The sequence below is a fragment of the Lampetra planeri genome, chromosome 81 (assembly GCF_965212315.1).
Source record: "Lampetra planeri chromosome 81, kcLamPlan1.2.h2, whole genome shotgun sequence".
In the NCBI taxonomy this organism is placed as follows: domain Eukaryota; kingdom Metazoa; phylum Chordata; class Hyperoartia; order Petromyzontiformes; family Petromyzontidae; genus Lampetra; species Lampetra planeri.
Window position 1 is genome coordinate 2,064,481 of NC_136185.1, and position 11,613 is coordinate 2,076,093.

General features: G+C 43.8%; 1 protein-coding gene across 5 annotated transcripts in view; it reads right to left on the reverse strand.

Annotated features, from left to right (window-relative positions):
* Positions 1-358: 358 nt before the first annotated feature.
* The window catches only part of LOC144738329 (uncharacterized), a 44,095-nt gene continuing 32,840 nt past the window's right edge, over positions 359-11,613 (reverse strand). For 3 of the 5 annotated variants that reach the window (XM_078621363.1, XM_078621366.1, XM_078621364.1), the window contains 3 exons: positions 7,804-7,987; positions 4,086-4,153; positions 359-3,462 (listed from right to left, as the gene is read on the reverse strand). In XM_078621363.1, coding sequence (XP_078477489.1) covers positions 3,380-3,462; positions 4,086-4,153; positions 7,804-7,987 — 335 coding nt within the window. In that variant the 3' untranslated portion in view covers positions 359-3,379. Of the gene's footprint in view, positions 3,463-4,085; positions 4,154-7,803; positions 7,988-11,613 lie in introns of those variants that run through there. The other 2 variants (XM_078621365.1, XR_013589218.1) reach the window with 2 other exon arrangements.

Sequence of the window (11,613 nt, forward strand, 5' to 3'; positions counted from 1 at the left end):
CTGGTTAATAACTTATGTTTGTTGCAAATGGGCAATTGTTGTCGAAATTATCTAATTATTATAAGTATCGACTCACTGGATTCTGTATTTATGTGAATACAAAAAAAAGTTATAAACCGGAAGGACAGGTCGGTGTTCACGAATTTTCACAAATTTTCAATACAAGTGCGAGCAAAAGTCATCCAAGTGAAACCGCACTGAGTTAAAAATTTAAATGATTCCGCTTCTTTATTTCAATTTCTATTTGATGTGCAAAAAAAAAACTATTGTCACACTCAAATTAACTGAATAGATTATGAATAATTATTCTGTAATGGTCTGTTAAACGAAAAGATAAAATACAAAAACAGGGCCGCACTTGGCTTTTATCAAAAGCGGAGCTGGTTTATTTATGAAGAACATGTATTATTCTTGCCACAAACTAATAATTAGTTGCAAGTTTAACACGTAAGCTTTCGCGACCAAAATCATCCATAATAGAGGTTTGTGGGTTAGATCGTGTAAAAAATTGGCTCTCCAACACAACGGTGTGCTGTACGAGTGGGGAATTGCCATGTTCTATTTACGTGACAACCCTTACTAGTTGGCTGTCGGGTGGTGGTGGGTTTTAACGACACATTTATATATTCACGTGATCTAACCCAAAAAACCTCTATTGTGAATTAGTAAACATTTTAATAATACGCCTTTCATGAATTTTTTTTTTAATGCATCAAAATCCACGTCGCCTACCCAGCGTTACACACAGCTTACAGTGTCAGGCGTTAAGCACAGATCACCAAAACTGCATGTATAATAGAGGTTTTTGGGTTAGATCGGGTTTAACGACAAATATTTACGCGATTTAACCCAAAACCATATATTATGAATTAGATCACAGTGTTGTGATGTGAAAAGTGGCATCACCGATTATATTATTCGCCCACCCAGCGATACCATGCAGAGACTGGAATCGACTGGACCACAATGCTTTGTGTCAGCATATCCGGTCATCATTTGGATGTCTAAATCCTACGTAGACGTTCGATTCATTGTCAGGTCAAATAGTTGTAGAAGCAGTTGAGACCCAGACCAAATAGTAACTTTTTTCCCACCATGAATAAACATAATATTGAAAGATGAGATTCCCCACAACAATGAAGTTATCTTTAGGACAAAAATGCATGTCATTCGAATGCATTCTTTGTTAATGCCTCCAACGCATGTAATTACTAATACATTTTGAGTTTTCATATAGCACCTGGAGGAAATCCACACACGGGAGTAAAAGTCCTTACCTTATATTTGATACATATATTATTACATACTTGCGCAATTATGACATAATTCACCCCAAATCAATGTTGTTTTTGTAACTAACTTTAAGTACGAGTGGTTTTCGAACGTAATTTGTCTGAGCTTCTATGTTACAAGAAATACATTTAATTTTAGTGTAACCTGTGTGGTTATGTACTTGTTAAATTGTGCATAGTTTCGCGCTTCAGTATTATAAGGAGAACCTCTTTATTTTCTTTTGAACATATTTTTGACAAAGTGCTGAGGTGATGATGGAGACTTCACATTAACATGATCACTGATCGATTCGATTCAGTCTGATCGATTCGGTGTGGTCGAGTAGGCGTTTACGTCACCGATTTTAGAATCGATTCGGCACGGCGCAGGTGAGACGTTGAATGAGGGAGTTCCGTAAACATATAACTTGTAACCGTAAAATTAAAACTATAATGTGATGTAACTGCGGTGTACGGCAGGACTCGCGTCAGCAGGCCACGATAGACACGAGAGGGAGCATCTTGGGGAAAGGCCACAGAAGGGGCCCATCGGTAAGCCCCAGGAACCCATTAGTAGTTTCCAGAAGGGGGGTGTGGCCGGGGCGGAGCAAGGCCACGCTGGGAGTATAAGAGGGGGCCCTGAGCAGGAGCTCGGGGCTGTTGCTGGAAGTGGAATCCCCGTCCCGGTTGTTTAAGATCGTCATCGTCACCATCTCGTTGTCGTCGTTTGCGTCTTCACCATCCCGGGGTGCTGTTAGTCACACAGCCTACCAACTGTTCTAACTAACTAGTGCCGCCGACAATAGAAGGTCTTAGTTATAAGTGTGCACCCATGTAGGGTGTGTATATATCCTGATGGTGCTTGTTTAATAAAGAAGTGTCTCCAAGTATTACTGTCTCCGATTCGCATCACTACAGAAGTACAAATAATTCAAAACCTGCAATTCATCCCATATGCGCAGGGATTTTGTCAGTGGGGCGTGAAGTTGACAGCACATTTGGTCGATTCAGGTATGAGATTCATTTCTTTTGAATATTGTATACACGGGTGGGGTTTGCGCGGGAAACTTAAGGGGAGGACGTTACTCCTGCGAGGCATGGTATATCATTGTTTTCTACTAGTATTTGTAGCGTATTTGAGTGCAATAGCAAATGAGACGCATCCTGGTCTCTTGAGTTCACACAACCTGGTTAAAGAAATAGTGATTTGCATCGCAAAAGTAAACATTCCAAATGAACGTATTAGCGGTACACCGGTAGTGCTAATTCACAACCCCGATCAGAAAATCATGCGGGGGGGGTGGTGGTGCGTCAAAATCAGTTTGAGTGATGTCGAAGCGGTTGGAAGACAAACGTTATGAGCAGCTGAACATGACGCTTCACAGTATGTTGCCCTATAGCAGCACCCAGCCCTGATGTCGATTGGTGGGCTCCATGTTCCAAAGGCAGACTTCACTCATGCCCCTCGAGACTTGGTCGAACGGTTCCTCGATTCATTTCCAGAATTTTTTTTTTAGTTTTCGATTTAGTATAATGGTATAGTGTATAGTGGTGTAGTGTATACTGTATAGTGGTGTATAATGCAGTCTATTTTAATGTATACGGTAGTGTATAGTGTAGTATATAGTAATGCATAACGTAGTATAAATATTGAACTTATTTCTGCACCATACGTAGCCAACCACGTAAATTGGAAGTATGCCGGGGAAGGATAACAAACTAAATACAAAAAGCAATTTTTTAGAGTTTTTAAATTTAGAGCTAAAAGTGCATCTGAAGCGTATGATGCAGTGACCACCTTCTTCGATGGCTAACAAGAACCCGTCTCTGCAAGGAGCATCTGAGTTTACATGATGGTTTTCTATCCATAATATGGAGAACACAATATCCGCCCACCTCATAGCAAGGACATGATGGAATGAAAAGCCATTTCCCCAACATGACCACATTTCATATTGCATTGATGAGGTTCAGAAAAAATAGGCAAATTTCCAAAAAAAGGGATTGAGGCTAAGGTTGTTACTATTTATCTTTGGAGTGACGTGTGAGTTATATAAGTGCCGTTGTTCAATCCGCTTTCTCATCATGAGCTCCTGAGGCCTGCCTGCTCAGGCTTCTGAAACGTCATCGTTCAAAACGATGTCACCCACTGCCAATTGTCCATTTTCTCTTTGTCCCGGGACTCGATCTGCTTCACACAGAGAAACAACGTTGGGATGTAAGGATCCTGCACGGCATACACATTTGCAAAGTTAAGTACGCTGTGAAAGAAGTTCAATATACATATGTACATAGTGTAGTGTATCGTAGTGTAGTGTATAGTGATGTATACTGTAGTGTATAGCAGAGGTGGGACAAAGTCATTGTTATGCAAGTCCAAGTCGAGTCGCAAGTCATCAAATTCATGACTCGAGTCTGACTCGAGTCCAAGTCACATGACTCGAGTCCACACCTCTGGTGTATAGTACTGTAGTATATATAATGGAGTTGTGTATTGTGTTTAGTTTCTTGACCTTCCCTCGCACCTCCGATTAGCGCAATTGGCTAAGTACGGTGCGAAAGAGGTTCAACACACCGCAGACACCATATTTGAGAACTTGGTATACATCACAGGCAGAGGAGGCGTGGATGAGAACCTAGGATCTCAGTGGTGGCATTAAGCGGTGGGTGGCCATCACCACGCCCAGCCGCCTTGGAATCCCCAGTGGTGATGTTTATGACACACCGCACAAACACACCACAGACACACGAGGAAGCCGCGCACTGCTCCGTGTAGGTGAATGCGTGAGTCTGAGTGTGGCTCCTGCTTCGTACCTCTCTCTTCCTCTCTCTCAGCTGCGCCGCCTCCTTCAGCTGGTGCCATTGGCTGCAGTTCGTGATCCCTGTTGAGAAAGCATTGGACGCGCGTCCATCACACATCCTCACCCTCACCAACATGTAGCCTGTGTCACCGTATGTATGTTGAAGTTATTTTGCACCGTGTATAGACAACCATGCGTGCTAATGAGAAGTGTACGGGGGAAGGACAACAAACTAAACACAAAAAGCATTTATAAAGAAATTCGTTTTCAATCTAGATGATTTTAAAGTGCAAAGCTCAGTAGCTTGCTAATATCGGAAGGAAGAGCATTCCAGACAGACGCAGAAGCTCATCTAAAAGCGTGCGATGCATTAACCTTCTTTGTGCAATAGCTAGTCAAAATTGTAGGGCATGGTGTAGTGTATGGTAGTGTACTGTATATGAGTGTAGTGTATAGTACTGTACAGTAATGTACTTCATAGTAGTGTACTATATCGTAGTGTAATGTATAGTAGTGTACTCTAAAGGAGTTTATAGTAGTGGTGTGTATAGTGTAGTGCATAGTTACAAACATGGAGGACAACGCCTACTAGAACACCTGCACTCCCTCATGGCCAGGATCTGGAATGATAAAGACCTTCCAAACGAACTGAAAGATGCCATCATTGTCACGTCTTCAAAAAAGGTGACAAGTCAGACTGTGACAACTACAGAGGAATCTCTCTTCTTGCCACCGCTGGAAAAATACTGGCATGAATCCTACTAAACAGACTTCTACCACTTGCTGCAAAACTCCTTGCTGAGTCGCAGAGTAGCTTTCGACCTGGCAGGGGAACCTCGGACATGATCTTCTCAGCCCGTCAACTCCAAGAGAAGTGCCAGGAGCAGAGACTACCATTGTACATGGCCTTCTTTGATTTGACTAAAGCTTTCGATTCTGTTAATCGTGAAGCACTATGGAGAATCCTTCTGAGATATGGCTACCAAACAACATTGTTAACGTCCTCCATCTGTTGCATGACGGTATGAAGGCTGTCATCCTCTCTGATGGTGAAACCTCAGAGCCAATCGAAGTAAGGACCGGTGTGAAGCAAGGCTGCATTATTGTACCAACTATTTTCTCCATCTTCCTGGCGGGAATGCTTCATCTGATAGAGAACAGACTTCCCAGAGGCATAAATATCACATATAGATAGGAACATATTCAAGATCAACCGTTTCAGAGCCAAGTCGAAAACATCACATTCGTTATTGAATTTCAATATGCTGACGATGCCCAAGTCAGCGAATGCACAGAAGCTGAATTTCAGGTTATCGTCAACATATTTACAGATGCTTACAGCAGGTTGGGCCTAACATTGAACACCAGCAAAACAAATATCCTTTTTAAAAAACTCCGGGAAGACACCTACCACCCCCTACAATCATTATCAACAATGCAATACTAGAGAACGTTCCCAGTTTCCCATACTTAGGCAGCCATCTCTCTAGCAAGGTCTTACATCTGATTGCCTTTGAGAAACATAAGAACAGGGTCTTTGAAGACCACCACATTATCACCAAGACCAAAGTGGCTGTGTATAATGCTGTGATCATTCCAACCCTCTTAAATGGCGCAGAAACCTGGACCACCGATTGTAAACACATAACATTTCTCGAAATGTATAATGAACGCTGTCTCAGGAAAATAATAAACATCACCTTGGAAGAAAGACAAACTAATATCAGTGGCCTGGAGCGATCCAACTCATCCAGCATAGAGGCCATCATGATGAAGTATCAACTCAGATGGGCAGGTCACCTTGTGAGGATGAATGACTCCAGGCTTCCTAAGCAAATCTTCTATTCCCAGCTCAGCGATGGATCACGTGTCCGTGGAGGTCAAAGGACGTGTTTACGTGACAACTTTAAGATGCACCTCAAGCGATGCCACATAGATCCAAACAACTCGGAAATCTATGCTCTTGACACACCATCATGGTGGGCCAAAATAAACAATGGAACTCAGCATTTTGAGGCTGAGCGAAGAGAGTTGATAGCCAGGCAAAGAGCACGTCACAAAGCACACACACCAGAGACAGAGACAACAAGTGGGAACTCCAGGATGGACCATCCGTGCCCCCACTGTGCCAAGATCTGCAGGTCACGGTTGGCCTATTCAGCCATCTCCGGTCCCATGGCCAGCCAGGTCCACCTCACAACACAGACAAGTAATACCTGGAGGGAAATCATACTCGACTACGAGGGATCCCAGAAGAAGTGCATAGTGTAGGGTATAGTAGTGTATAGTGTAGTGTATAGTGTAGTGTATAGTGTAGTGTATAGTAGTGTAGTGTATAGTGGTGTCCTATATCGTAGTGTAGTGTATAAATGATTCAAAAGCGCACAATGAAGTGAACTTTGTTCAATGGCCAGCCAAAAGCGGCCACGAGTTGATGGTCTCAGCTCCGGCCACCAAATGATTGCACAAGAAACCACGGTTTTTGAATTTGGTTCTACACTTAATTTGGCAAAAAAAAATTCCGATATAATTTTATTTTAATCTCAAGTAACGATCTCTGCTGTGTGGGTCAAAGGTCGCTTAATAGGATCTGTGGCCATGGTGCTACCCGCTTACATAGATGTTAAAACTACATTATTTTGTATTGTACCGGGTAAGGTCTACTGAGCTATATAGCTCTTTTTCAGACGTCACCCAGCCATCACAAATGATAGCTTCACGAAGTGGCTTATCATTATGTGGAAATGTAGAGCTGCCAAATACTCTAAACCACGTTGATTATGAATGTGGGGGGAAAACCGGAGGGCCCGGAGAAAAATGAACTTGACCACGGGAAGAGACAGAGAAAGACACGCAGACTCCAAATATACAGCAGAAGGCATCGTCAGGGATCAAACTCACGACCTCCTGTACAGCAGGCGAGGGAAATAACATATCCTGACCACCGTGATGATGAGAGAGACGCAAATTCAAAATATATAACAGGTATCAGGGTTGGGATCGAACACATGACCTACATACCAGGCGAGGTAGTGAACATCTCACCACCACAGCAGCCTTGCGTTCTCTAGCATCATTCTTTAGCATGAAGGGTCGCACTGCTCTGTGAAAAATCTGATAAGATTGTTGGTCTCAGGATATGAGGCTGATCGGAGAAGCAGGATGTATGTACGTATGTACGTTGAACTTCTTTCGCACCGTCGGAGGTCGGACAGCACCGTCGGTTAGCACGGTAGGCTACGCACATTAAGAAATAAGTTCAACACACATGCATACATTGGCATGAAGGAAAAAACGTAAGAAAATAATACCCTAAGAAAAGAGACAGAGATAACAAGGAGAGAAAGATGAAGACACGAAAGACTTGGGCTCTCAGTGGTGCCGACTCGGGGGTCACCGTCACGGCCACTATGAGCCACTACTCACCGTGCCCATCACAGTGCAGTTGGCAGTCAGTACGGGGCATAACGAGTGAGAAAACTGCTCGGTAGGCAAAAAAACTTGTTAAGTGATCGTCGTTTTCCCATCGACTCCCTCCCCCACGCCCGCCCGTGTTAAATCTGAGATGTAAGTTTTAGCACTACACCTTGCCACCACAGGATGCACGCCAATCAATCGATTGCTCGTTTTGTGGGGGGCAACAAAATGTATAAACCATTTCAAATTGTCCGTTTTCACTAATCCTCATGGAAAGCACGTTCATTAAAGCGAGTTAACGCCATTTCACTCACTGGACGACTTCTTCTGGTGGTCTGTCACGTCTTGACATCCAGCAGTAAACACCAATTGCAGCAGCAGCAACTCCAATCACAGCAGCAATGCTGACCCCAGCAATGCCTCCAGCATTCAGCCCTCCAGATGTTGGTGTTATGGTTGGAGTTGTGGTCGGAGTTGTGGTTGTTGAAGGAACTGGATCTAATGGGCACGCATCCACACGCATGAACAACATGACAGAGATTAAAGATCAAAGATCCCCTGTATAGCTTTAACAGACTGTTGGGTGCAAGTGCAGCACCTATGAAGGCCGTAACGGCCAGAACCACGCCTAGCCACCTTTGTCTCCCCAGTGGCGAGGTGTAGATACTCATTTGAGGCTGAGTCGACCTAGGGGAGGCCCAGGATCGGTTCAGATAATCGTCACCGGTGTTGGCCCTGAGCAGGGAATCGAACTCGGGTCGCCGGATTCGTAGCACAGCTTGCTAACTGCTACACTACCGCTCCCCACAAAGACAAAATCCCCCATATAGCCTTAACAGACTGTTGAGGCAAGTGCTGGCATGGCACACGAAGGGGTGGGTGGCCAGCACCACGCCCGACCGCCTTTTGTCTCCCAGAGTTGATATTTACACATCGCACCAGGTACTGATTTGAGGCTCAGTCAACCTAGGGGAGGCCCATGACCGGTTTAAATAATCGTCACTGGTGTTGGCTGGGAGTGGGAATTGAACTCGAGCCAACGGCTCTGGAGCCCAGCGTAGCGCTAACCGCTGAGCAACTCCCTCCCCTGAATTTGAATTCACAAACAGAAGACACCACACGCACACGCCCGTATTCGCAATATGTACACGCACATAAACGTTTATACAGGCAGTGGCACAGTGGTTCATACCTTTGTGTTGCAGTGAGTTCAATTACCTTCCATGGCTAACATACGTGGCAAGTGACATATAATAATAAATACCTTTAATGTAGTTTCATTCATGCCAATTTGCATCTCTATTTCGTAAAACTAAACTTTTTTTACCAAGTAGGGCCAACTGAGCTATATAGCTCTTTTTCAGAACGGACCTGGCCACAAAAATGAAGGGGCTTATCGTGGAATGTTAAATCAGGGAAAAACCGGACGACCAGGAGAAAACTCCTCATGGCCACGGGAAAGAGACACAAACTCCAAATATACAGCAGGCATAAGGGGGTCGGGATCGAACCCACGCCCTCCTGTATACCAGGCGAGGTAGTTAACATTTTAAGTTTTTGGCTGCTATAAATTTCCACGTGATAAGCCACTTTCGTTGAGCCACCATTTGTGATAGCCATGGTTGCTTCTGAAAAAAGAACTACAGTGGGGCCTTACCTGGTAAATTATAAATAGTTTGTTTTTAAATCGTAACTTCTCAACTAAGCCAGGACACCTTCACAGGAGGTATGTGTCTCTCTCTGTATGTCTGTGTCTCTCTCTCTGCATGTGTGTCTGTCTATGCGTCTCCGTGTCTGTGTTTTGCCTCTCTCTCAGATTTAGCAATCTTTGGAAGAACGTAATCAACCAGGTGGGGTGTTGATTGTTGTGTTAGCCGACTGTGTTGTATTGCATTATATTTATAAGTTTACTATGTTTGATTTTCTAATTCATTCTTATCTGATGACGGTTGCTCGTGTTGCAATCGAAACGTCGTATTCTTTTATTATTTAATTTAATTTTCTACGTGACTTTACCGAAATAACCAACGAGTTATTCCTGCAGTCACGAAAGCTTCGAATCTAGTTTGAGTGTCACAAGGTTACGATTCATTTAGACCAATCGGTCAAATGCCCAAAAATGTGCCGTTATATTAATCAGCGTATACCTGGATGAATTAAAAGGCCTTAGGATTTAAAGAATAATAATGATGCATGTTGAACTTCTTTCACACCGTGCTAATTGGAGGAGTGGGAGAAGGACAATAACTAAATACAAAAGGCAGCGTGGCTGCATATGGTACGAAATAAGTTAAACATATTCTTGGTTCATTCGGTAAAGTCAAGTAGAAGGGAAATAATAAAATAATACAAATATAAAACAATAACAATTCTCACGACGTTTCGACTGCAACACTAGCAATCAGTGATAGTGGTTCCAAATAAACACGTGGTTGAAGCTCAGCGAATGGAAACCCTCAGCATGGCCGGGATGATGCTCAGAGAAGGCTCTAGTGAAGCAATCTATCAACCCCTCTATGGTCTTGATCCACACCTCATCCTGCTTTTCTCACTACTCTAACCACTCCCATTCCCGTCCTCTATGTTCCCAGTCTCTACTGTTCCTCGCTGCGTCCAGCCTCCTCGCTCCCTCATCCCTGCTCCCCTCTCACTCCCCCTCCACTGCTGGAACAGACTCCTCCACTGCAGCGCAAAGAGCAAACATCTTCATCACTCTAACAACCACAACCTGCAACTTCCGTTCCTTGGAACAACCCCCATCTCGTCTCCCCAAGCCCATCCTGCTGCCACTGCTACTCCCTGGCAATGCCCTCCAGCTACGACCAGGTGTACTGCAACCCCTATGTCTACCCAAACCACTAGCACTACCCTAATCCGTATCACTACCACTATGCAAACCCCTATAACTATCCCTACCACTACCCATACCAATACTGGAACCCATACTACGACCAGAACTCCTATCGCTACCTTTACCCCTATTACTATCCCAACCCCTATCACTATCACTACGCCAAACCCTATCACTACCATTACAAAAACCTCTATCACTACCCCTACCACTACCCCTACCACTATCACTACCCCTATCACTACCCCAAATCATATCACTACCCCAACCCCCATCATACCCAATCACTACCCCAACCCCTATCACTACCCCAATCCCTATCACTACCCCTATCACGACCCCATCACTACCCCAACTCCTATCACTACCCCTACCACTATCCCAAGCCCGATCACGACCCACACCACTACCACTACCCCTATGGCTACCCCTGTTACTATCCCAACCCCATCACTATCCCTATTACTATCCCAACCCCTTTCACTACCCATACCACTACTAGAACACCTATCACTACTCCTATCACTACCATTTTCACTATCCCTACCCCTATCACTTGCTGATCTTGTCAATACCTTGCTGATCTCGTCAATGATAATCAAATCCATCACGCTAACTCTGGTCATACTCACAGCAGCTTTTGGATAACCATCAAACAAAGACGGTTACCGCATCAAGCATTTTCAGATGCGTTTCTAGAATGTTCTTCATTCCGATATAAGGAAGCCACTGAAGCTATGCACTTTCTAATCATCTTATTTGAAAACTAATTTCTTTTGAACTGCTTTTTGTGTTTAGTTTTTTATCCTTCCCCCCACACCTTCGATTAGCATGGTTGGCTACGTACGGTGCGAAAGAAGTTCAACATAATACATACTGTACATTACTACCCCAATCCCTTTCACTACCCCAACCCATATCACCACTCCAACTCCTATGAACATGAGACCAGAACGGTTTTTAGATTCCCATATTAGTTATAATATAAAGACCTCATTTGAGAAGGTGAGGGACATCACCAAACTGTGATACATTCTGCTTAACAAAAATGCTCAGATGTTTCGTACTTCTGATATCTCTCGGTTAGATTCCTATCACAAAAACTGGGATTTTCTGATTCCAAGCAACGTTGGCTCTAACTGGTTACATTTTTTGGGTAGCCAGAGTGCTCAGACACTCTCACACACACATGCACGTGTGCGTCACTCACTCCATTTCGTAAACCACTGCATCAGCTCCCTGTTAAATTCAAGATGAATTTCACATTTCTGCT